Raw genomic sequence first — 27,983 nt, 5'->3', positions numbered from 1 at the left:
TAAAGTATGGTTTATAGTTGCAGTTACTTATTCCAAATGTTTTGTTCGATGTCGCAAGAGAGTCACAAAAAAAGATGTTAGACTTACTTAGAAGTCTTTTGTTGTGTTGAAGCCGGAAACGGCCGAAAGTGAACCCCGGAGATCTTGCGAAGGGAAAGCGAAAGTAATGCGCGCCGTGTGTAAACTTTCACTTTCGCTCTCGTCGGTCGGAAGTGAAGTGAACGTTCTTTCCAAAGGTCCATGTTGGTGCAGGTGAGATGGAGATGGACGAAGGCTCCAAGCTGCACCTGAAGGAGTGGCTGCTGGCGCAGGTGGACTCAGGTGCGTTCGAGGGTCTGTGTTGGCACGACTCCCGCAAGACCATGGTCAGGATCCCCTGGAAGCACGCGGCCAAGAAGGACTACAAGCAGACGGAAGATGCCGCCCTCTTCAAGGTAAGCTTCTTCAGTCTTCAACATTTCAACACGCTGAACAAAACTCACACATCGAACACGTTTCTTCCTTCCACTGTCACGTGGTGTCTCGCTGCAGGTTCATGGCCGCCCTCACATGACTAACTTATTACTTAGTATTCATCAGCTCTAGTTTAGAGCAGGGGTCACCAACCTGTTTGAAACCAACAGCTACTTCTTGGGTACTGATTAATGCGAAGGGCTACCAGTTTGATACACACTTAAATAAATTGCCAGAACTAGCCTATTTGCGCAATTTACCTTTAACTCTATGTTATTATTAATAATTAATGATATTTACACTTAATTGAACGGTTTAAAAGAGGAGAAAACACGAAAAAAAATGACAATTACATTTTGAAACATAGTTTATCTTCAATTTAATAAAATAAAAATAAAAGTAGGTGACAGTGTCATCACCAGGAAAGATGAGGTCACCTACCTAGGTTCCATTCTAGAGGCTAACCTTTCCTGTGATAAAATGGCAACCAAGGTAATCAAAAAGGTTAACCAACGAACGAGATTTCTCTACAGAATTTCCTCTCTGGTCAACAAAAGCACCTTGAGGATTCTGGCGGGAACTCTCGTTCAACCCTTTTTTGATTACGCATGCACCTCCTGGTACCCTAGCACCTCCAAAACCCTCAAATCTAAACTCCAAACATCTCAGAACAAGCTAGTCAGGTTACTTCTAGACCTCCACCCCAGATCCCACCTCACTCCTACCCACTTCTCTAAAGTGGGCTGGCTCAAGGTGGAGGACAGAGTTAAACAACTTGCACTGAGCCTAGTCTATAAAATCCGCTACACCTCCCTGATACCGAAGTACATGTCAAACTACTTCCTTAACGTAAATGACCGCCATAACCACAACACCAGGGGGTGCTCCACTAACCACGTTAAACCCAGATTCCGAACTAACAAAGGTCTTAACTCATTCTCTTTCTATGCCACATCAATGTGGAATGCGCTCCCAACAGGTATAAAAGAAAGGGTATCTCTATCCTCCTTCAAAACCGCAATAAAAGTTCACCTCCAGGCAGCTACAACCCTAAACTAACACCCTCCCCGGATTGCTAATAATCAAATGTAAACAATCAAATGCAGATACTTTTTCTTTTTCTTATGCCTTCTGATCTCTCTCTCTCTCTCTCTCTCTCTCTCTCTATGTCCACTACTTGATGTCCATATCCCCCCCCCCCCCACCCCCACCCCTCCCTCCACACCCCTGATTGTAAATAATGTAAATAATTCAATGTGATTATCTTGTGTGATGACTGTATTATGATGATAGTATATATGATAGTATATATCTGTATCATGAATCAATTTAAATGGACCCCGACTTAAACAAGTTGAAAAACTTATTCGGGTGTTACCATTTAGTGGTCAATTGTACGGAATATGTACTTCACTGTGCAACCTACTAATAAAAGTCTCAATCAATCAATCAATCAATCAATCAATTTCGACTCTTTAAAATTCAAAATTCAACCGAAATAAAGAAGAGAAAAACTTTAAAAAATAATTTATGGAACATCATTTGTAATTTTTCCTGATTAAGATTAATTTGAGAATTTTGATGACATGTTTTAAATAGTTTAAAATCCAATCTACACTTTGTTAGAATATATAACAAATTGGACCAAGCTATATTTCTAACAAAGACAAATCATTATTTCTTCTAGATTTTCCAGAACAAAAATTTTAAAAGAAATTCAAAAGACTTTGAAATAAGATTTAAATTTGATTCTACAGATTTTCTAGATTTGCCAGAATAATTGTTTTGAATTTTAATCATAATAAGTTTGAAGAAATATTTCACAGATATTCTTCGTTGAAAAAACAGAAGCTAAAATGAAGAATTAAATTAAAATGTATTTATTATTTTTTACAATAAAAATATACATATTTACTTGAACATTGATTTAAATTGTCAGGAAAGAAGAGGAAGGAATTTAAAATGTGAAGTGAAGTGAAGTTAATTACATTTATATAGCGCTTTTTCTCAAGTGACTCAAAGCGCTTTACATTGTGAAACCCAATATCTAAGTTACATTTAAACCAGTGTGGGTGGCACTGGGAGCAGGTGGGTAAAGTGTCTTGCCCAAGGACACAACGGCAGTGACTAGGATGGCGGAAGCGGGAATTGAACCTGCAACCCTCAAGTTGCTGGCACGGCCACTCTACCAACCGAGCTATACCGCCCCAAAAGGTCTATGTGTTTAAAAATCCTAAAATCATTTTTAAGGTTGTATTTTTTCTCTAAAATTGTCTTTCTGAAAGTTATAAGAAGCAAAGTAGAACAATTAATGAATTTATTTAAACAAGTGAAGACCAAGTCTTTAAAATATTTTCTTGGATTTTCAAATTCTATTTGAGTTTTGTCTCTCTTAGAATTAAAAATGTCAGGCAAAGCGAGACCAGCTTGGTAGTAAATAAATAAAATTTAAAAAAAAGAGGCAGCTCACAGGTAAGTGCTGCTATTTGAGCTATTTTTAGAACAGGCCGGCGGGCTACTCATGTGGTCCTTACGGGCTACCTGGTGCCCGCGTTGGTGACCCCTGGTTTAGAACATGAATGTTCACTTTTTGACGATGTTAGTAAATCACATGTCGACTTATAATTACACAAATATTCATTTTATCCATATTGATGATCATTGGCGTTGTTAGGCCTATTTTAGGAGGGCTCAAGCCCCCCTAAAATGTTCATAAGCCTGTAGAGTCTATATAAAGTAATATACATTAGCCTATTGTTAAAATAATGAAAAAAACATCATTAAATATATTTGTTTTATTGTATTGTTACATTAAAGGCCAACTGAAACCCACTACTACCGACCACGCAGTCTGATAGTTTATATATCAATGATGAAATCTTAACATTGCAACACATGCCAATACGGCCGGGTTAACTTATAAAGTGCAATTTTAAATTTCCCGCTAAACTTCCGGTTGAAAACGGCTTTGGATGATGACGTATGTGCGTGACGTAGCCAGTGAAACAGAAGTATCGGTACCCCATTGAAAACAATACAAAATAGCTCTGTTTTCATCTCATAATTCCACAGTATTCTGGACATCTGCGTTGGTGAATGTTTTGCAATTTGTTTAATGAACAATGGAGACTGCAAAGAAGAAAGTTGTAGGTGGGATCGGTGTATTAGCGGCTGGCTGTAGCAACACAACAAGGAGGACTTACTTGGATAGCAGACACGCTAGCCGATGCTAGCCGCCAACCGCATCTGTGATCGGGTGAAGTCCTTCGTCACGCTGTCGATCGCTGGAATGCAGGTGAGCACGGGTGTTGATGAGCAAATGTGGGCTGGCTGGCGTAGGTGGAGCGCTAATGTTTTTAGCATAGCTCTGTGAGGTCCGGTTGCTAAGTTAGCTTCAGCGTCGTTAGCAACAGCATTGTTAAGCTTTGCCAGGCTGAGAATTATTAACCGTGTAGTTACATGTAAATGGTTTAATAGTATTGTTGATCTTCTGTCTATCCTTCCAGTCAGGGATTTATTTATTTTGTTTCTATCTGCATTTGAGCCAGATGCTATCACGTTAGCGCAGTAGCTAAAGAGCTTCGCCAATGTATTGTTGTGGAGATAAAAGTCACTGTGAATGTCCATTTCGCGTTCTCGACTCTCATTTTCAAGAGGATATAGTATCCGAGGTGGTTTAAAATACAAATCCGTGATCCACAATAGAAAAAGGAGAGAGTGTGGAATCCAATGAGCCAGCTGGTACCTAAGTTACGGTCAGAGCAAAAAAAGATATGTCTTGCACTGCATTCTAGTCCGTCACTCTAACGTTCCTCATCCACAAATCTTTCATCCTCGCTCAAATTAATGGGGTAATCGTCGCTTTCTCGGTCCGAATCGCACTAGCTGCGTTGAAAACAATAGGAAAATATGAGGAGGCGAACAACTGACTACGTCACGCTACTTCCGGTAGGGGCAAGGCTTTTTTTATCAGACACCAAAAGTTGCAAACTTTATCGTTGTTGTTCTATACTAAATCCTTTCAGCAAAAATATGGCAATATCGTGAAATGATCAAGTATGACACATAGGATGGATCTGCTATCCCCGTTTAAATAAAAAAAATCATTTCAGTAGGCCTTTAATAGCTGTTGTATTATTATAGGATGGCTTGTTAAACATTTCATAGGATTTTCAGAGGGAGGAAAAACCAAGACATTTAATATAAAATGTAAAATGAATAAATACAGAAAAAGAAAAAATATGGTTAAAAGCCATCGTCCCGGGGAGCATTTAATTTCGTCCCGTGCATTTTTTTTTACCGACGACTAAACTACGTTAATCTCAAGCCCTGGAAGTTACATTTTATTGTTTGCATTATTTGTTTCAGCATTGCACTTTGAAGATGGTCCCTCAGCTCTTCGACAGCTTTGGCTTTTTTTCAGATCAGCAGACGGACTCTAAGACTTTCTTATTTACAGTATATATAAACGTTTCTCATTTCTATTCAGACTTCCATATATATTTAATTTCCTTAACGGCTTGCCATAATATATATATATATAAATATATTATATACAAGCCAAATGATCCCAATCCAGATATTACTTTAATTCAAGTAATTAAGCAATATTTCCAGGGCTTGAATTTACAACCATTTTAGTCACATATGTGCCCAAAATGTAATCTGTGCAACTTCAAAATATTTGGGAACAAACAATTATTGTATTGTGAGCTAAAGTTGTGGCATTAGCCTCTATGTTGTGAATGAATAACATAGAGGCTAATGCCATGACTTTCATTGTGTTTCAGTGAAGGATCATGCAAGTCATTGTTTCTTGTTGATGCTGTAAACAAAATGTCACTGTGCAACCCCATGTTTGTTGTTGTACTGAACACAGATTGGAAATAAACCCACTGAAATAATGATAATAACAATGAATAATTTCTAAGTCTTTGTTAGCCGTTTGTGAAGTTTTGTGCTCGTGCGCTACGTTCCTGTGCATCTCCTGGGGGCTAAGCCCCCTCTGTCCTTAAAAGCTAGTGACGCCCCTGTTGATGATGTTAATAAATCACATGTCTACTTATAATTACACAACTATTTATTTCATCCATTTTGAGGATGTTGATAGATCACATGTCTTCTTATGATTACACAACTATTTGTTTCATCCATTTTGAGGATGTTGATAGATCACATGTCTACTTATAATTACACAACTATTTATTTCATCCATTTTGAGGATGTTGATAGATCACATGTCTACTTATGATTACACAACTATTCATTTCATCCATTTTGAGGATGTTAATAAATCACATGTCTACTTATAATTACACAACTATTCATTTCATCCATTTTGAGGATGTTAATAAATCACATGTCGACTTATAATTACACAACTATTAATTTAATCCATTTGGAGGATGTTAATAAATCACATGTCTATCTATAATTATACAACTATTCGTTTCATCCATTTTGAGGATGTTAATAAATCACATGTCTACTTATAATTACACAACTATTCGTTTCATCCATTTTGAGGATGTTAATAAATCACATGTCGACTTATAATTACACAACTATTCATTTCATCCATTTTGAGGATGTTAATAAAACACATGTCTACTTATAATTACACAACTAATCATTTCATCCATTTTGAGGATGTTAATAAATCACATGTCGACTTATAATTACACAACTATTCATTACATCTATTTTGAGGATGTTAATAAATCACATGTCTACTTATAATTACACAACTATTCATTTCATCCATTTTGAGGATGTTAATAAATCACATGTCGACTTATAATTACACAACTATTCATTACATCTATTTTGAGGATGTTAATAAATCACATGTCTACTTATAATTACACAAATATTCATTTAATCCATTTTGAGGATGTTAATAAATCACATGTCTACTTATGATTACACAACTATTCATTTCATCCATTTTGAGGATGTTAATAAATCACATGTCGACTTATAATTACACAAATATTCATTTAATCCATTTTGATGATGTTAATAAATCACATGTCTACTTATAATTACACAAATATTAATTTAATCCATTTTGAGGATGTTAATAAATCACATGTCTACTTATGATTACACAACTATTCATTTCATCCATTTTGAGGATGTTAATAAATCACATGTCGACTTATAATTACACAAATATTCATTTAATCCATTTTGATGATGTTAATAAATCACATGTCTACTTATAATTACACAAATATTAATTTAATCCATTTTGAGGATGTTAATAAATCACATGTCTACTTATGATTACACAACTATTAATTTCATCCATTTTGAGGATGTTGATAAATCACATGTCGACTTATAATTACACAACTATTGACATCATCCGTTCTAACTATGTTAATAAATCACATGTCTACTCAGGGGCGTCACTAGCTTTTAAGGACAGACGGGGCTTAGCCCCCAGGAGATGCACAGGATGCGAGCGAACGGAGCGCACTAGCACAAAACTTCACAAACGGCTAACAAAGACTTAGACATGATTCATTGTTATTATTATTATTTCAGTGGGTTTATTTCCAATCTGTGTTCAGTACAACAACAAACATGGGGTTGCACAGTGACATTTTGTTTACAGCATCAAAAAGAAACAATTACTTGCATGATCCTTCAAGGTACACTGAAACACAATGAAAGTGATGGCATTAGCCTCTATGTTATTCATTCACAACATAGAGGCTAATGCCACCACTTTATCTCACAATACAATAATTGTTTGTTCCCAAATATTTTGAAGTTGCACAGATTACATTTTGGGCACATATGTGACTAAATGGTTGTAAATTCAAGCCCTGGAAATATTACTTAATTACTTGAATTAAAGTAATATCTGGATTGGGATAATTTGGCTTGTATATAATCAGTGTTGGGTTAGTTACTGAAAACCAGTAACTAGTTACAATTACTAGTTACTTAATTTCAAAAGTAACTCAGTTACTAACTCAGTTACTTACATCAAAAAGTAATGCGTTACTGTGAAAAGTAACTATTTAGTTACTTCTTTTTTTCTTCTTTTTTTTTAAAGCTCCCATTAATGCCCTTTTAGCCTTCATTACAATACTGTTATTGCACTGGAGAATAATACAATCAGTTGATCAACTTGACATGCATTTTTATTTTCATTTTAACATAATTAATGAAAAACAGTGCAACATAAAAAGGCATTTCTCCTTTCTTTAAACTTGGACCAATGACCATTAATAAAAAACAACTGAAAGTGCAACATAAGAAGGCACATCATCTTCCTTGAAACATAAATAGTGAAATAAAGCCTGATGCTGCTGTCTTCCACACTTGGAGCCATGGATTGTAGAATCCTTGTTTTCAGTGGCAGGATCATTGACACAGATGGTGAAGTTTCAGTGCTCAGTAGAGATGTAACACTTTTGAGGGGTTTAAGCACCTGGAGGACCTCCTCTGCCACTCTCACATCATCATCAGACAGGTTGATGATGTCTTTGACATTTTTCTTCAGGGTGTTGTGGGTCAATGCAGAGTATATAGCTGCCTGCTGCTCCAACATATCATAAGTGGAGTTCCACTTCGTTTGGACATCATGTATGAGCTTTATGAGTAGGCAGTTTTAGCATTTCTTGCTTTGTCTTAAGCACATGAGCAGCTGTTGTGCTAGGAAACCTCCTTCCTGATCCATCCTATTGACTGAGATGTGATGCCAAATTCACTACATGTGCAAAGCACCTATCTGTGGTCCCAGTCCTGCCTCATTCACTGCATTTATTAGATTTTTGGCATCATCACTTGTGACTGGGATATCTTTATCTTCCCTTCCTCCACTGCTTGTGTCAGTACCTGCGCAATGTGACTCTCGTAGAGGGGGCGTGTCTTCTCATCTGCCAGTCTGCTGTGATGAAGTGAGCGCTTATCGTCACATAGTTTCCCTGGATGTGCACCAGTCTGTCGTGAGCGCAACAGATGATGCTCTGGATAGTTCATCTACAACTTTTTTCTTCTCCTGCTCATAAAGATCTGGCACAATCTTATCGCTGAAGTGGGTGCGCGACGGGATGTCGTAACGTGGCTCAAGCACGTTCAGCATGTGTTTAAAACCCTCGTCTTGCACAACTGAGTCTGCTCCTATAAACACACCGATTAAATGGCGCGAGGCGTTCAAGCTCCTCCGTTACTCCGCTCGCCATGACCACGCTGTGTGTGGACTGAACGTGCATGCGAACAACCTTTTTGTTTTGTTTTATATATCAAACCGCGGATCACGTGTGTCTCTCCCCCCCACACCCACACCCAGACACACACACACGCCTCTTTTCTTCTCTCCGGCATGTGACAGAGGAAGATTCAGAAGAACGACACCGCAGCGCTTCTGTTTCTAGCCGATACTACATAAAAAATAACGTAAAATAACGCAGTAACGCATCATGTAGTAACGGTAACTGAGTTACTGAATATAAAAAAATAACGCGTTAGATTACTAGTTACCGCCGAAACTAACGGCGTTACAGTAACGCCTTACTTTGTAACGCGTTAGTCCCAACACTGTATATAATATATTTATACATATATATATTATGGCAAGCCGTTAAGGAAATTAGATATATATGGAAGTCTGAAAGAAATGAGAAACGTTTATATATACTGTAAATAAGAAAGTCTTAGAGTCCGTCTGCTGATCTGAAAAAAAGCCAAAGCTGTCGAAGAGCTGAGGGACCATCTTCAAAGTGCAATGCTGAAACAAATAATGCAAACAATAAAATGTAACTTCCAGGGCTTGAGATTAACGTAGTTTAGTCGTCGGTAAAAAAAAATGCAAGGGACGAAATTAAATGCTCCCCTTTTCTTTTTCTTTTTATGTATTTATTCATTTTACATTTTATATTAAATGTCTTGGTTTTTCCTCCCTCTGAAAATCCTATGAAATGTTTAACAAGCCATCCTATAATAATACAACAGCTATTAATGTAACAATACAATAAAACAAATATATTTAATGATGATTTTTTTTTTCATTATTTTAACAATAGGCTAATGTATATTACTTTATATAGATTCTACAAGAAACACAAAACTTAAAAACTAAATGATTTACAATTGCAGACACAAGGTTCTTGTTCTGCAGTGCTGTGTGCTAATGTGCTTCGTACACCTGCAGGACCGCAAGCAAGGTCGCAGAGAAAATGCGGACTGGATTTTGGGGGATGTGGGCATTTTCTATATGAACAACGTAAATGACCGCCATAACCACAACACCAGGGGGTGCTCCACTAACCACGTTAAACCCAGATTCCGAACTAACAAAGGTCTTAACTCATTCTCTTTCTATGCCACATCAATGTGGAATGCGCTCCCAACATGTATAAAAGAAAGGGCATCTCTATCCTCCTTCAAAACAGCAATAAAAGTTCACCTCCAGGCAGCTACAACCCTAAACTAACACCCTCCCCGGATTGCTAATAATCAAATGTAAACAATCAAATGCAGATACTTTTTCTTTTTCTTATGCCTTCTGATCTCTCTCTCTCTCTCTCTCTATGTCCACTACTTGATGTCCATATCCCCCCCCTCCCCCCCACCCCTCCACACCCCTGATTGTAAATAATTTAAATAATTCAATGTGATTATCTTGTGTGATGACTGTATTATGATGATAGTATATATGATAGTATATATCTGTATCATGAATCAATTTAAGTGGACCCCGACTTAAACAAGTTGAAAAACTTATTCGGGTGTTACCATTTAGTGGTCAATTGTACGGAATATGTACTTCACTGTGCAACCTACTAATAAAAGTCTCAATGAATCAATCAAACAAGTCCAAGGACCGTAAGCAAGGTCGCAGAGAAAATGCGGACTGGATTTTGAGTGATGTGGGCATTTTCTATATGAACAAGTCCAAAGACCGCAAGCAAGGTCGCAGAGAAAATTCGGCCACTTTACAATGAATATGTCGGCATGTATTTGTAAAAATAAAAAAAAAAAGATAAATATATATATATATTTTTTTTTTTTAACACCAAATTATTTAGGGGGGCTTAAGAACATTTTAGGGGGGCTTGAGCCCCCCTAAAATAGGCCTAACAACGCCAATGTGTCTACTTATAATTACACAAATATTTATTTAATCCATTTTGATGATGTTAATAAATCACATGTCTACTTATAATTACACAACTATTCATTTCATTCGTTTTGAGGATGTTTGTTGTGTACAGAGAAGGGAAGGAGGCGACAACCAGGGCACAACTGCGGTTCACAAGGTTTATTCAAACCTTTGATGAATACGTGGCGTGTGTATGCTACTCTAAGTGAATGAGTGTAGACTATGTGTAATATTAATAGTGTAAATGTTACCAGGAGTTGTTGTCTGTGAGTGTTGGTTGTATCTTTCGTCGAGTCCAGAGGGGTAAGGCAAAGAGGCAGTTCGTGAACAGGCAAGAGGTCGAGGGCAGGAACGAGGCAGCGTGGTCTGGGTCCGAGCAGAGAGGTCGTGGATCGAGGAAGTCAGTTACTGCGGAAGACACAAGGGACATGAACAAGGGAGACACGGAGAGAGAGCAAATAGCAAAGCACAGGGGCGGGAATGCCAGACGTGATGCTTACTGGGAAGATTAGCGACGTTCTGCCAAAGGTTCCTCGGGTCCGCTCCCCCTCGTCAAGTCCAGCTGTGCTGATAAGTGATTGTTTGCAGGCTTGTTGCTGTGTGGGTGTGTTGTGCTCAGCGCGAGCAGAGGCGTGTCTGAGCATGCTGCCAGCAGAGGGGTTAGCAGAGGTGCCTGCAGCTCCAGCTGCAGAGGAAACGCAGGTTCGACTCCGCGTCATGACAGTATCCCCCTTATGCGAGGCCCCCGACGAGTGCCGGGGAGCATCAGGATTGGCACGGTAGAAATCCTCCAGAAGAGAGGGATCGGCAAGATAGGAGGCAGGAACCCAAGATCTGTCTTCTGGCCCATATCCCTCCCAGTCGACCAGATAAACGAGCCCCCTACCTTGTCAACGGACCCTGAGGATTTCCTTGACCGTCCAAACCTGATCTCCATTCGCCAAGAACCTCGAGGGTGGGGGGGCAGGGTCAGGAGGGGACAGAGCGCTCTCCGCTACCGGTTTAATCTGGGACACATGGACCACTGGGTGCCGCTTGACCGAGGGTGGAAGAGCCAATTTGACAGATACAGGGTTTATGATGGACAAGATGGCAAAAGGACCAACGTAACGTGGTGCCAATTTTCTAGATGGTACCTGGAGGCTGAGGTCCTTTGTGAGTAGCATAACTTGTTGTCCTGGCCGATAGGACGGGGCCGGAATGCGATGACGGTTGGCGTTGCGGCACATCCTCTCGGAGGCCCTCTCTAAGGCCGCACGAGCGGCTCTCCACACCCTCTGACACCGCCTAATATGAGCCCTAGTCGAGGGCGCAGCGATTTCCAGTTCCTGTTGGGGAAACAAGGGGGGGTTGATAGCCCAACGAGCACTCAAATGGGGACATACTGGTAGCGGAGCTCTTCAAGGAGTTGTAGGAAAATTCCACCCAAGGCAAAAACTTGCTCCAGGACGTGGGTTGACGACTGGCGACACAGCGTAGCATGGTCTCCAAACTTTGGTTTGCCCTCTCAGCCTGCCCGTTGCTCTGGGGATGGTATCCCGATGTGAGGCTGACCGAGGCCCCGATTCCCTTGCAGAAGGCTCTCCATATTTGTGACGTAAACTGAGGCCCTCGGTCAGAGACGATGTCCACTGGGATACCATGTTGCTTGACGACGTGTAGTGTGAGAAGATCAGACGTCTCTGAGGCAGAAGGTAACTTGCGCAGAGGAATGAAGTGGGCTGCCTTGGAGAAACGGTCAACAATAGTAAGAATGGTGGTGTTACCTCTGGAGGCTGGGAATCCCGTGACAAAATCCAGGGCCATGTGTGACCAGGGACGGGCAGGAATGGAGAGAGGATGAAGGAGACCAGCAGGAGGCCTGTGTGACGTCTTACTACGGGCACAAGTAGTACAAGCAGCGATGAACTCACATGTATCCTTGGCCATGGATGGCCACCAAAAACGTCTTCGCAGCAGCGATAGGGATCGTTGAAAGCCTGGATGGCAAGAGAACAGACTGGAGTGCCCCCAATCCAGGACCCTGGATTGTAGCTCCCGGTGGACATAAAGCTTGTTGGGTGGTCCACCTCCCGGTCCTGGATTGGCGCGCAGCGCAGACTTGACCAGGTCCTCCACCTTCCAAGTCACCATTCCAACGATGCGAGTGGGAGGGAGGATGGGCTCCGCCACAGACGGACAGGTGGTCTCTTTCACGAATAACCGGGATAGTGCGTCAGCCTTAGTGTTCTTAGACCCAGGCCTGAAAGAGAGCACGTAATTGAAGCGGGAGAAAAACTGCTGCCACCTTACCTGGCGATTGTTGAGTCTTTTGGCAGCTCGGATGTGCAGAAGGTTGCTGTGATCGGTCAGGATCTGGAACTGGTGTCTAGCTCCTTCCAGCCAATGTCTCCATTCAGCCAGGGCCTCGTGGACCGCCAATAATTCCCTATTCCCAGCGTCGTAGTTTAGCTCAGCCTGGGTCAGGCGCCTAGAGAAAAAAAACACAGGGTGAATCAAATTGTCCCTTCTGGACCGTTGTGAGAGAATAGCCCCAATCCCAGAGTCTGAGGCGTCCACCTCCACCAGGAAAGCACTGTCTAAGTCGGGGTGGACGAGAATGGGGGCTGAAACGAAACGCTCTTTTAAGTCCTCAAAGGCCTTTCTAGCCAAAAGTGTCCACACAAAGGGCACGTTAGTTGACGTGAGGGAGTGGAGCGGTGCAGCAACCCTACTGAAGTCCCGAATAAATCGCCGGTAGAAGCCGGCGAAGCCGAGGAACCTCCGAAGTTCCGTCCTAGTAGGTTGAGGCCACTCTCCTACGGCCTTAACCTTCTTCGGGTCGGGTCTTATGTGCCCCTTTTCGACCACAAATCCCAGGAACTCCACTGAAGAGGAGTGGAAGCTGCATTTCTCTGCCTTCACGAATAGACGATTCTCCAGGAGACGTTGCAGGACACGCTGGTGGTCAGAGAGGTTACGGGAGAAAATCAGAATGTCGTCCAGGTATACTACCACGAATTGGTCCAACATGTCCCGGAGGATGTCGTTGACAAGTGTTTGGAAAACTGCAGGTGCGTTGGTAAGACCAAAAGGCATTACCCGGTACTCATAATGCCCCATATGGGTGTTGAAGGCCGTTTTCCACTCGTCCCCCTCTCTGATCCATACCAGGTGATAGGCGTTACGGAGATCCAGTTTGGTGAAGACGGTAGCAGGTGCCAAGGACTCGAAAGAAGAGTTGAGTAGCGGAAGAAGGTACTTGTTCTTGATGGTGATGTTGTTTAGGTGACGGTAATCAATGCAGGGCCGAAGGGACCCGTCCTTTTTGGCCACGAAAAAGAATCCTGCGGCCAATGGAGACTTGGACGGGGTAATGATGCCCGAGGCAAGGCCCTCCGTAATGTATTCCCTCATAGCCTCCTTCTCTGGAAGAGACAGATTGTAAAGGCGGCTAGAAGGCAGAGTAGCGTCAGGGAGTAACTCAATGGTACAGTCATAGGGTCTATGAGGGGGTAGTCCCTGTGCACGTACCTTGCTGAAGACCTCGGCTAAGTCATGGTAGCAAGCAGGGACCAGGGATAAATCGGCCGGGGGAGTCGTGGTAGTGGAGTGGTGGACCGGAAGGGGCGCTGACCTGAGACAGTTGGCCATGCAGGGTGTGCTCCAAGCCAGGATTTTTCCAGAAGTCCAAGAGATATGGGGGTTGTGGAGATGAAGCAAAGATCTTCCAAGAACCAGTGGGGCTACTGGAGCTTCCAGCACCCAAAGGCTGATGGTCTCCCTGTGGTTACCGGAAATGGTCATGGAGAGGGGCTCCGTGCGGTACTTGATGGGGCCCAACGGCCGTCCATCCAGGGCTTGTGCAGGCAGTGTCTTGTCCAGGGAGATCAGGGGAATGCCCATCTGCCGGGCGAACTCGTAGTCCAAAAGACTCTCGTCTGCTCCAGAGTCCACAAATGCCTCCACTTGTACGCTCCTCTTGTCCCAGGCCAGAGTAGCGGGTAGCAGAATGTCTGGGTTTTCTTCCTTACGGGGAAATAAAGTATGGCTCACCAGGATTCCCTCCGCCTTGAAAGAGGCGGAGGGAATCCTGGGTTTCTAGAAGCTGCTCTCTGGCCTCGCTCTGCTGCACGTTCACAAAGTCTTAGACCAAATTGGAGGGCCAACTCGATGAGGTCTTTGCAGGAAGTAGGTCTGTCTCTCAGCAGACCGTCCTTAATCTCCTCAGAGAGGCCGCGACGGAACCGTTGTCCGCCGCCAGGGTCCGGAATTCCAGGGTGTAGGCTGCCACGGAGCGTGAGCCCTGCGAGATGGAGTGCAGACGTCCGGCCGCATCCCCCCCATCCTTGGGGTGATCGAAGACGGCCCGAAATTCAGCACGGAAAGCACAGTAGTCAGAGTTGAGACCCACGGTCCTGTCGACGGCGGCCGTAGCCCACTTAAGTGCCGGTCCGGAAAGCAAAGCAAAAATGAATGCAATCTTGGCGCCATCGGTGGAATAGCGGGAGGGCTGATGACAAAAAATGAGGTCACATTGTACCAGAAAACCCCTACATAGCTCAAAGTCTCCCTCAAAGGGCCTCGGACTGGCAATCCTGGGTTCCCGTTCCAGACTGCAGTGTTCAGGTCTCCGGACTTGGGACGCATGTGGGGGTACCACGGGCCTAGGACTGGCCCCAGGGCATAGGCTGTCCAGCCTAGTATACAGTCGGGAAAACGCTCTATCCAGACTGTCCTCAAGAGCAGAAAAACGAACCTGATGCTCGCTCACGACGGAACTAAGGATAGCCAGGTCAGAAGTTCTGGATGGCCGGGCCTGGGGCTTGCCGTTGTCGCCTGGTTCCGACATGTTGTGGCCAGAACGTACTGTTGTGTACAGAGAAGGGAAGGAGGCGACAACCAGGGCACAACTGCGGTTCACAAGGTTTATTCAAACCTTTGATGAATATGTGGCGTGTGTATGCTACTCTAAGTGAATGAGTGTAGACTATGTGTAATATTAATAGTGTAAATGTTACCAGGGGTTGTTGTCTGTGAGTGTTGGTTGTATCTTTCGTCGAGTCCAGAGGGGTAAGGCAAAGAGGCAGTTCGTGAACAGGCAAGAGGTCGAGGGCAGGAACGAGGCAGCGTGGTCTGGGTCCGAGCAGGGAGGTCGTGGATCGAGGAAGTCAGTTACTGCGGAAGACACAAGGGACATGAACAAGGGAGACACGGAGAGAGAGCAAATAGCAAAGCTCAGGGGCGGGAATGCCAGACGTGATGCTTACTGGGAAGATTAGCGACGCTCTGGCAAAGGTTCCTCGGGTCCGCTGGTCTTTATGCCGCTGCCCCTCGTCAAGTCCAGCTGTGCTGATAAGTGATTGTTTGCAGGCTTGTTGCTGTGTGGGTGTGTTGTGCTCAGCGTGAGCAGAGGCGTGTCTGAGCATGATGCCAGCAGAGGGGTTAGCAGAGGTGTCTGCAGCTCCAGCTGCAGACGAAACGCGGGTTCGACTCCGCGTCATGACAATGTTAATAAATCACATGTCGACTTATAATTACACAAATATTAATTTAATCCATTTTGATGATGTTAATAAATCACATGTCGACTTATAATTACACAAATATTAATTTAATCCATTTTGATGATGTTAATAAATCACATGTCGACTTATAATTACACAAATATTAATTTCATCCATTTTGATGATGTTAATAAATCACATGTCTACTTATAATTACACAACTATTCATTTCATCCATTTTGAGGATATTAATAAATCACATGTCTACTTATAATTACACAAATATTGACATCATCCGTTCTAATTATGTTAATAAATCACATGTCTTCTTATAATTACACAAATATTGACTTCATCCGTTCTAATTATGTTAATAAATCACATGTCGACTTATAATTACACAAATATTAATTTCATCCATTTTGAGGATGTTAATAAATCACATGTCTACTTATAATTACACAAATATTTTTTCATCCATTTTGATGATGTTAATAAATCACACGTCGACTTATAATTACACAAATATTAATTCAATCCATTATGATGATGTTAATAAATCACATGTCGACTTATAATTACACAAATATTAATTTCATCCATTTTGAGGATGTTAATAAATCACATGTCGACTTATAATTACACAACTATTCATTTCATCCATTTTGAGGATATTAATAAATCACATGTCTACTTATAATTACACAAATATTGACATCATCCGTTCTAATTATGTTAATAAATCACATGTCTTCTTATAATTACACAAATATTGACTTCATCCGTTCTAATTATGTTAATAAATCACATGTCGACTTATAATTACACAAATATTAATTTCATCCATTTTGAGGATGTTAATAAATCACATGTCTACTTATAATTACACAAATATTTTTTCATCCATTTTGATGATGTTAATAAATCACATGTCGACTTATAATTACACAAATATTAATTCAATCCATTATGATGATGTTAATAAATCACATGTCGACTTATAATTACACAAATATTAATTTCATCCATTTTGATGATGTTAATAAAATACATGTCGACTTATAATTACACAAATATTAATTTAATCCATTTTGAGGATGTTAATAAATCACATGTCGACTTATAATTACACAAATATTTATTTCATCCATTTTGAGGATGTTAATAAATCACATGTCTACTTATAATTACACAAATATTCATTTAATTTATTTTGATGATGTTAATAAACCACATGTCGACTTATAGTTACACAAATATTCATTGCATCCGATTTGATGATGTTTATAAATCACATGTCTACTTATAATTACTTATATTACTTATAATTATAACTGCAATGGTACGTAAAACTTTGAAATAGGTGGCTGACTCTGATTACTCCCAATATAAATAACATTTGTGTTAATTACAACAAAATGTGTTCGCACAGTAGCCTGCTCACAGCCAGATTTGAATTCATTTGAAATTGTTGTAATATTCGGTTTGCAATCTTTTATATTCAAACGTGCCAGCATATCAAAAAGTATATGAAAGACTTTGACTCTTGTTTGATTCCTCACTTTATTATTACAACCCAAAATGATGGCCGACATAAATAGTCCTTACAAATACGAATATGAATATGAAGCATCAAATGCATTGGTGAAAAAGTGAATGTTGTGTTCTTGCCTCGATCTTTTTGACGTTGTGGAAATCAAATGTAGGCAGCACGATGCACCAGTGGTTTGTACCCGTGCCTCAAGGCAAGAAAGTTCAGGGTTCAATTCCCGGGCTCTGGGTCTTTCTGTGTGGAGTTTGCATGTTCTCCCTGTGACTGCGTGGGTTCTCTCCATGTACTCCAACTCCCTCCTACCTCAAAAGACATGCACCTGGGGATAGGCCCCTCCCACCTCTAAAAACATGCACTTGGGGATAGATTGATTGTCAACACTAAATTGTCCCTCGTGTGTGAATGTTGTCTGTCTGTGTTGGCCCTGTCATGAGGTGGACACTTGTCCAGGGTCTACCCCGCCTTCCTTGTCCAGAGTGTATGCCACCTTCTTTGTCCAGGGTGTACACCACCTTCCTTGTCCAGAGTGTATGCCACCTTCTTTGTCCAGGGTCTACCCCGCCTTCCTTGTCCAGAGTGTATGCCACCTTCTTTGTCCAGGGTGTACACCACCTTCCTTGTCCAGAGTGTACACTACCTTCCTTGTCCAGGGTCTACCCCGCCTTCCTTGTCCAGGGTGTACCCCACCATCCTTGTCCAGGGTGTACCCTGCCTTATTTGTCCACGGTGTACTCTGCCTTCCTTGTCCAGGGTGTGCCCTGACTTCTGTATCCAGGGTCTACCCTGCCTTCCCTGTGCAGGGTGTACGATGCCTTCCTTGTCCAGGGTGTACCCAGACTTCTTTATCCAGGGTCTACCCTGACTTCCTAGTCCACGGTGTACCCTGCCTTCCTTGTCCACAGTGTACTCTGCCTTCCTTGTCCAGGGTGTACTCTGACTTCTTCATCCAGGGTCTACCCTGACTTCCTAGTCAAGGGTGTACCCTGCTTTCCTTGTCCACGGTGTACCCTGCCTTCCTTGTCCAGGGTGTACTCTGACTTCTTCATCCAAGGTCTACCCTGACATCCTAGTCCTGGGTGTACGCTGCCTTCATTGTCAGGGGTGTACCTTAACTTTTTTATGCAGGCTGTACCCTGCCTTCTTTATCCAGGGTCTACGCTGCCTTCATTGTCAAGGGTGTACCTTGACTTTTTTATGCAGGCTGTACCCTGCCTTCTTTATCCAGGGTCTACCCTGACTTCCTAATCCAGGGTGTACCCTGTCTTCCTTGTCCAGGGTGTACCCTGACTTCTTTATCCAGGGTCTACCTTGACTTCTTAGTCCAGGGTGTACACTGCCTTCCTTGTCCAGGGTGTACCCTGACTTCTTTATCCAGGGCCTACCCTGACTTCCTAGTCCAGGGTGTACCCTGTCTTCCTTGTCCAGGGTGTACACTGCCTTCTTTGTCCAGGGTGTACCCTTACTTTTTTTATCCACGGTCTACCCTGACTTCCTAGTCCAGGGTGTACCCTGCCTTCCCTGTACAGGGTGTACCATGCCTTCCTTGTCCAGGGTGTACCCTGACTTCTTTATCCAGGGTGTACCCTGACTTCCTAGTCCACGGTGTACACTGCCTTCCTTGTCCAGGGTGTACCCTGACTTCTTTATCCAGGGTCTACCCTGACTTCCTAGTCCACGGTGTACACTGCCTTCCTTGTCCAGGGTGTACCTTGACCTTTTTATGCAGGCTGTACCCTGACTTCCTAATCTAGGGTGTACCCTGTCTTCCTTGTCCAGGGTGTACATTGCCTTCTTTGTCCAGGGTGTACCCTGACTTCCTAGTCCACGGTGTACCCTGACTTCTTTATCCAGAGTCTACCCTGACTTCCTAGTCCACGGTGTACACTGCCTTCCTTGTCCAGGGTGTACCTTGACTTTTTTATGCAGGCTGTACCCTGCCTTCTTCATCCAGGGTCTACCCTGACTTCCTAGTCCATGGTGTACCCTGTCTTCCTTGTCCAGGGTGTACACTGCCTTCTTTGTCCAGGGTGTACCCTGACTTTTTTGTCCACGGTCTACCCTGACTTCCTAGTCCAGGGTGTACACTGCCTTCCCTGTACAGGGTGTACCATGCCTTCCTTGTCCAGGGTGTACCCTGACTTCTTTATCCAGGGTCTACCCTGACTTCCTAGTCCAGGGTGTACCCCACCGTACTTGTCCAGGGTGTACCATGCCTTCCTTGTCCAAGGTGAAGTGAATTATATTTATATAGCGCTTTTCTGTAGTGACTCAAAGCGCTTTTACATAGTGAAACCCAATATCTAAGTTACATTTAAACTAGTGTGGGTGGCACTGGGAGAAGGTGGGTAAACTGTCTTGCCCAAGGACACAACGGCAGTGACTAGGATGGCGGAAGCGGGGATCGAACCTGGAACCCTCATGTTGCTGGCACGGCCACTCTACCAATCGAGCTTTACCGCCCCAGGGTGTACCTTGACTTTTTTATTCAGGGTGTACCCCGACTTCTTTATTTAGGGTCTACCCTGACTTCCTAGTCCAGGGTGTACGCCACCTTCCTTGTCCAGGGTGTACCCTGAGTTCCGCCCGAGTGCAGCTGGGATAGGTTCCCCCTGCGTCCCGAGTCCTAGTCTAGACTGCACACACTGTTTATGGCGTGGTGTATGGATCTTGGTAAATCAGTCATGCAGCTAACATTGTTGGTCCACTAAAAGAATCCACTGAATTAATCGGAGTCATTGCTGACGGACATATTTCAGGCCTGGGCTTTGCACAAAGGCAAACACAGGGAGGGACAGGATCGGGCCAACCCCAGCGTGTGGAAGACTCGTCTGCGATGTGCACTCAACAAGAGCACAGACTTCCAGGTGGTGCCAGAACTCTGCCAGCAGGACGTCTCGGAGCCTTATAAGGTGTACCGCATCTGGGAAGGCGCTGGACCAACTGGTCAGACCGGTAAAGACAGGAAGAATCCTTGGACTAGAATATGTTTGGCATGTGGGCTCATCTTCATCTACTGGTGCTTCACAGAGTCTGCACAGACCAAATACAACACCCGAGCTGAGGCATCGCCAAGGAGCCCTGCTTGTCCAGAAACCCAGGTAAGGAAAACCAAGGCAGTGGTTTCTGTGCATCAAATATGATGATTGTTCCATGGCTAGGAGATAATGATGTGCACTACTTGGCCAAAGAACAATGAGAGAACATCGGTGGATCCAACAAAGCAAACATCTGTCCTCGTTTTTTGTGTTTGTTTTCGAAAGCAATCATTTGAAGTCTGCAAAGAAAGAGAAGGAGAAGAAAGAGATGGAGAAGGAGGGGAAGAACTTGGTAAGCGCTGCAAACACAAGCATGTGTTCTTCTTTGATAGCGAACTTTCATTATTGGATAGGTGTCCACTAAAGAGGGTCAATGGGTGGTTAGGTGACGACACGTTACCATGGTGACGTGGCGTCCACTAAAGTGATGACATTTTGCCATGGTGACGTGGTGTTCACTAAAGTGATGACACGTTACCATGGTGACGTGGTGTTCACTAAAGTGATGACACGTTACCATGGTGACGTGGTGTCCACTAAAGTAATGACACGTTACCCTGGTGATGTGGTGTCCACTAAAGAGGGTCAATGGGTGGTGACGTGACGTCCACTAAAGTGATGACATGTTACCATGGTCACGTGGCATCAGCTAAAGTGATGACATGTTGCCATGGTGACGTGGCATCCAATAAAGCGATGACATGTTGCCATGGTGATGTGGCGACGACTAAAGGGATGACATTTTGCCATGGTGACATGGCATCCACTAAAGTGATGACATGTTACCATGGTGACGTGGCATCCACTAAAGTGATGACATGTTACCATGGTGACGTGGCATTCCACTAAAGTGATGACATGTTACCATGGTGACGTGGTGACCGCTAAAGTGATAACATGTTACCATGGTGACGTGGCATTCCACTAAAGTGATGACATGTTACCATGGTGACGTGGCATTCCACTAAAGTGATGACATGTTACCATGGTGACGTGGTGACCGCTAAAGTGATAACATGTTGCCATGGTGACGTGGCATCCACTAAAGTGATGACATGTTACCATGGTGACGTGGCATTCCACTAAAGTGATGACATGTTACCATGGTGACGTGGTGACCGCTAAAGTGATAACATGTTACCATGGTGACGTGGCATTCCACTAAAGTGATGACATGTTACCATGGTGACGTGGTGACCACTAAAGTGATAACATGTTACCATGGTGACGTGGCATTCCACTAAAGTAATGACATGTTACCATAGTGACGTGGTGACCACTATAGTGATAACATGTTACCATGGCGACGTGGCATTCCACTAAAGTGATGATATGTTACCATGGTGACGTGGCATCCACTAAAGTGATGACATGTTGCCATGGTGATGTGATGACCACCAAAGTGATGACATGTTTTTGGTACCATGGTGACGTGGCATCCACTAAAATGATGACATGTTGCCATGGTGACGTTGCAACCACTGAAGTGATGACATTTTGCCATGGTGATGTGATGACCACCAAAATGATGACATGTTTTTGTTACCATGGTGACGTGGTATCCACTAAAGTAATGACATGTTACCATGGTGATGTGGCATCCACTAAAGTGATGACATGTTGCCATGGTGACGTGGCATCCACTAAAGTGATGACATGTTGCCATGGTAACGTCGCATCCACTAGTGTGATGACATGTTACCATGGTGACGTGGCATCCACGAAAGTGATGACATGTTACCATGGTGACCACTAAAGTGATGACATGTTACCATGGTGACCACTAAAGTAATGACATGTAACCATGGTGACATGGCATCCACTACAGTGATAACATGTTACCATGGTGATGTGGTGACCACTAAAGTGATAACATGTAACCAAGGTGACGTGGCATCTATGAAAGTGATGACATGTTACCATGGTGACGTGGCATCCACTAAAGTGATAACATGTTACCATGGTGACCACTGAAGTGATAACATGTTACCATGGTGACGTGGCATCTATGAAAGTGAAGACATGTTACCATGGTGACGTGGCATCTATGAAAGTGATGACATGTTACCATGGTGACATGGTGATCACTAAACGGATAACTTGTTACCATGGTGACGTGGCATCCACTAAAGTGATAGCATGTTACCATGGTGACGTGGCATCCACTAAAGTGATGACATGTTGCCATGGTGACGTGGCATTCCACTAAAGTGATGACATGTTACCATGGTGACGTGGTGACCGCTAAAGTGATAATATGTTACCATGGTGACGTGGCATTCCACTAAAGTGATGACATGTTACCATGGTGACGTGGCATCCACTAAAGTGATGACATGTTGCCATGGTGACGTGGCATTCCACTAAAGTGATAGCATGTTACCATGGTGACGTGGCATCCACTAAAGTGATGACATGTTGCCATGGTGACGTGGCATTCCACTAAAGTGATGACATGTTACCATGGTGACGTGGTGACCGCTAAAGTGATAACATGTTGCCATGGTGACGTGGCATCCACTAAAGTGATGACATGTTACCATGGTGACGTGGCATTCCACTAAAGTGATGACATGTTACCATGGTGACGTGGCATCCACTAAAGTGATGACATGTTACCATGGTGACGTGGCATCAACTAAAGCGATGACATGTTGCCATGGTGACGTGACGACGACTAAAGTGATGACATGTTACCATGGTGACGTGGCATCCACTAAAGTGATGACATGTTGCCATGGTGACGTGGCATCCACTAAAGTGATGACATGTTGCCATGGTGACGTGACGTCCACTAAAGTGATGACATGTTACCATGGTGACGTGGCATCCACTAAAGTGATGACATGTTACCATGGTGACGTGGCATTCCACTAAAGTGATGACATGTTACCATGGTGACGTGGCATCCACTAAAGTGATGACATGTTACCATGGTGACGTGGCATTCCACTAAAGTGATGACATGTTACCATGGTGACGTGGTGACCGCTAAAGTGATAACATGTTACCATGGTGACGTGGCATTCCACTAAAGTGATGACATGTTACCATGGTGACGTGGTGACCGCTAAAGTGATAACATGTTACCATGGTGACGTGGCATTCCACTAAAGTGATGACATGTTACCATGGTGACGTGGTGACCACTAAAGTGATAACATGTTACCATGGTGACGTGGCATTCCACTAAAGTAATGACATGTTACCATAGTGACGTGGTGACCACTAAAGTGATAACATGTTACCATGGTGACGTGGCATTCCACTAAAGTGATGACATGTTACCATGGTGACGTGGCATCCACTAAAGTGATGACATGTTGCCATGGTGATGTGATGACCACCAAAGTGATGACATGTTTTTGGTACCACGGTGACGTGGCATCCACTAAAATGATGACATGTTGCCATGGTGACGTTGCAACCACTGAAGTGATAACATTTTGCCATGGTGATGTGATGACCACCAAAATGATGACATGTTTTTGTTACCATGGTGACGTGGTATCCACTAAAGTAATGACATGTTACCATGGTGATGTGGCATCCACTAAAGTGATGACATGTTGCCATGGTGACGTGGCATCCACTAAAGTGATGACATGTTGCCATGGTAACGTCGCATCCACTAGTGTGATGACATGTTACCATGGTGACGTGGCATCCACGAAAGTGATGACATGTTACCATGGTGACCACTAAAGTGATGACATGTTACCATGGTGACCACTAAAGTAATGACATGTAACCATGGTGACATGGCATCCACTACAGTGATAACATGTTACCATGGTGATGTGGTGACCACTAAAGTGATAACATGTAACCAAGGTGACGTGGCATCTATGAAAGTGATGACATGTTACCATGGTGACGTGGCATCCACTAAAGTGATAACATGTTACCATGGTGACCACTGAAGTGATAACATGTTACCATGGTGACGTGGCATCTATGAAAGTGAAGACATGTTACCATGGTGACGTGGCATCTATGAAAGTGATGACATGTTACCATGGTGACATGGTGATCACTAAAGGGATAATTTGTTACCATGGTGACGTGGCATCCACTAAAGTGATAGCATGTTACCATGGTGACGTGGCATCCACTAAAGTGATGACATGTTGCCATGGTGACGTGGCATCCACTAAAGTGATGACATGTTGCCATGGTGACGTGGCATCCACTAAAGTGATAACATGTTACCATGGTGACGTGGCTTCCATGAAGGTGATGCCATGTTACCATGGTGATGTGGCATCCACAAAGGTGATGCCATGTTACCATGGTGACGTGGCATCCACTAAAGCGATGCTATGTTGCCATGGTGAAGTGGCATCCACTTAAGCAATGCGACTTTACCATGGTGATGTGGCATCCACTTAAGCGATGCCATGTTACCATGGTGACATGGCATTCACTAAAATGATGACATGTTGCCATGGTGACGTGGCATCCACTAAAGCGACGACATGTTGCCATGGTGACGTGGCATCCACTAAAGCGATGCCATGTTCCAAGCTTCACTTTGACAAGTGCTGACTCATCACTTCCACTGTGCCTTAGACGTGCCTATAAGGGACCACATATATTGTGAGATGACTGGGAAAAAAGTTCCCCTTCAGCACTTTGATCCTCTGACCTTCTGCAGCTCCATCCACAGCATAGCAAGTAAGTCAGGCAGACCAAGACTGGTGAGATAAAACCTGCTCATCACATGTTGTGCTCGCAGATTTCACCATGCAGGTGACCTTCTTGTACCAGGGCCGCACGGTGCTGGTGAGCACCACCACCAGTCCGGACGGCTGCTTCATCCTGCAGGGTCGGGGTCCGGTAGCGAGTGAGCGTATTTACGGGCCCTGCACCGCACAGCAGCTTTCCTTTCCTCCCGCAAGCTCCTTACACATGTCCGCGCTCACGCTGGAAGCCATCAATCGCCTCCTCTGCCACCTGGAGAGGGGTGTGCTCATATGGGTGGCCCCCGATGGGGTGTTTATCAAGCGCTTCTGCCAGTGCAGGGTGTACTGGAGCGGCCCGGCGGCCCAGCACACCGATCGGCCCAACAAACTAGAACGAGAGAAGACTTTCAAATTGCTTGACAACTCAACATTTCTCAATGGTAATTGAACCCCAACAACCGTGTTTAAAGGCCTACTGAAATGCGATTTTCTTATTCAAACGGGGATAGCAGGTCCATTCTATGTGTCATACTTGATCATTTCGCGATATTGCCATATTTTTGCTGAAAGGATTTAGTAGAGAACGTCGACGATAAAGTTCGCAACTTTTGGTCGCTGATAAAAAAGCCTTGCCTGTACCGGAAGTAGCGTGACGTCACAGGTTGTGGAGCGCCTCACATCTGCACATTGTTTACAATCATGGCCACCAGCAGCGAGAGCGATTCGGACCGAGAAAGCGACAATTTCCCCATTAATTTGAGCGAGGATGAAAGATTTGTGGATGAGGAAAGTGAGAGTGAAGGACTAGAGGGCAGTGGAAGCGATTCAGATAGGGAAGATGCTGTGAGAGGCGGGTGGGACCTGATATTCAGCTGGGAATGACTAAAACAGTAAATAAACACAAGACATATATATATACTCCATTAGCCACAACACAACCAGGCTTATATTTAATATGCCACAAATTAATCCCGCATAACAAACACCTCCCGTCCATATAACCCACCAATACAACTCAAACACCCGCACAAAACACTCAATCCCACAGCCCAAAGTACCGTTCACCTCCCCAAAGTTCATACAGCACATATATTTCCCCAAAGTCCCCAAAGTTACGTACGTGACATGCACATAGCGGCACGCACGTACGGGCAAGCGATCAAATGTTTGGAAGCCGCAGCTGCGTACGTACTTACGGTACCGCATATGCGTATCCAACTCAAAGTCCTCCTGGTAAGAGTCTCTGTTGTCCCAGATCTCCACAGGCCAATGGTAAAGCTTGACTGTCATCTTTCGGGAATGTAAACAATGAAACACAGGCTATGTGTTTGTGTTGCTGCAGCCGGCCGCTAATACACCGCTTCCCACCTACAGATTTCTTCTTTGCTGTCTCCATTGTTCATTGAACAAATTGCCAAAGATTCACCAACACAGATGTCCAGAATACTGTGGAATTTTGCGATGAAAACAGACGACTTAATAGCTGGCCACAATGCTGTCCCAAAATGTCCGCTACAATCTGTGACGTCACGCGCAGGCGTCATCATACCGAGACGTTTTCAGCACGATATTGCGCGCGAAATTCAAAATTGCACTTTAGTAATCTAACCCGGCCGTATTGGCATGTGTTGCAATGTTAAGATTTCATCATTGATATATAAACTATCAGACTGCGTGGTCGGTAGTAGTGGGTTTCAGTAGGTCTTTAAGGAACTTTACCTGGGTCATAAAAACCTCTTCATATACAAAATATGAATAATCTGAAACATTCTTTATGCAGATCTTCATCGCTGTTTGCAAGGAAAGGGAACACCGCCTCTTTACAGCATTGAACTGTGCTTTGGAGAGGAGTACCCGGACCCGACCACCCCTAAAACCCAGAAGCTTGTCATGGTGCAGGTGGGAAGCGTGACCGACAATTGTTGACATAACATTCAGACTGTTGTAGTACCGTCGTGAACCAGTAGAGGTCACTGCATTGTTGATTAAGCCCAACTTGCAAATAGTTGTAGTACCTTCAAGAACCAGTAGAGGTCACTGCAGTGTTGATTGTGCCCAACACAGGTGGTTCCCATGTTTGCAGTGGATCTGCTGGAGAGGTTCAGCTCGGACTAACCAAGAACAAGATTGACAGTCCTGTCCTAGGTAAAGCTGAGAACATTAATCCTGTCATGAACCAGCAAAATTATCCATCCATCCATCCATCTTCTTCCGCTTATCCGAGGTCGGGTCGCGGGGGCAGCAGCCTAAGCAGGGAAGCCCAGACTTCCCTCTCCCCAGCCACTTCGTCCAGCTCTTCCCGGGGGATCCCGAGGCGTTCCCAAACCAGCCGGGAGACAAAATTATTATTATTATTATTATTATTATTATTATTTCCTCCTTTACCTGCCATGGAAAACAGCAAAGAGCAGAATTGTGTTAGGGAAAATAATTGTGAATGTTTTTGTATGAGAAATGTATCATTTTTCAGTACACTGGAGCCCCCAAAGTCATGTCGTCATGCTGTCTGAATAACATCTGGTTGAAATATTTGGAGTTTATTTTTCTTTGTCATGGTGAAACACATTCAAAACCAGGCCAACGGAATTGAGAAATTGACCTACAAAACCACCAAAATCAGTGAAGTTGGCACGTTGTGGGATTTGTAAATAT

At 43.6% G+C, this 27,983-nt stretch overlaps 1 protein-coding gene across 2 annotated transcripts; it reads left to right on the top strand.

Annotated features, from left to right (window-relative positions):
* On the top strand, window positions 1–27,981 carry LOC133653442 (interferon regulatory factor 4-like). Of its 2 annotated transcripts, XM_062052700.1 has the most exons (9): window positions 1–434; window positions 20,368–20,563; window positions 20,639–20,709; window positions 20,872–20,938; window positions 25,219–25,323; window positions 25,385–25,771; window positions 27,112–27,230; window positions 27,396–27,476; window positions 27,556–27,981. In XM_062052700.1, exons 1-8 carry the CDS (start codon window positions 258–260, stop codon window positions 27,444–27,446), a joined length of 1,173 nt encoding a protein of 390 aa, XP_061908684.1. In that variant the 5' UTR covers window positions 1–257; the 3' UTR covers window positions 27,447–27,476; window positions 27,556–27,981. The 2 variants fall into 2 exon arrangements, with proteins under 2 accessions (XP_061908684.1, XP_061908683.1); XM_062052699.1 differs by having other exon boundaries at window positions 27,396–27,981.
* Window positions 27,982–27,983: the final 2 nt, after the last annotated feature.

Source organism: Entelurus aequoreus, linkage group LG07 (genome assembly GCF_033978785.1).
Source record: "Entelurus aequoreus isolate RoL-2023_Sb linkage group LG07, RoL_Eaeq_v1.1, whole genome shotgun sequence".
Lineage (NCBI taxonomy): Eukaryota > Metazoa > Chordata > Actinopteri > Syngnathiformes > Syngnathidae > Entelurus > Entelurus aequoreus.
Note: the sequence above shows the minus strand (reverse complement) of the source record. Positions and strands in the feature narration are given on the sequence as shown.

What these genes read in the sequence shown, in the direction of transcription:
- LOC133653442 (XM_062052700.1), top strand. Translation starts at nt 258, where the DNA reads ATGGAGATGGACGAAGGCTCCAAGCTGCACCTGAAGGAGTGGCTGCTG. An exon ending in TGGACCAACTGGTCAGACCG is followed by an intron (nt 20,564 to 20,638) that starts GTAAAGACAGGA and finishes GGTGCTTCACAG; the next exon opens with AGTCTGCACAGACCAAATAC. An exon ending in AGAAGCTTGTCATGGTGCAG is followed by an intron (nt 27,231 to 27,395) that starts GTGGGAAGCGTG and finishes TGCCCAACACAG; the next exon opens with GTGGTTCCCATGTTTGCAGT.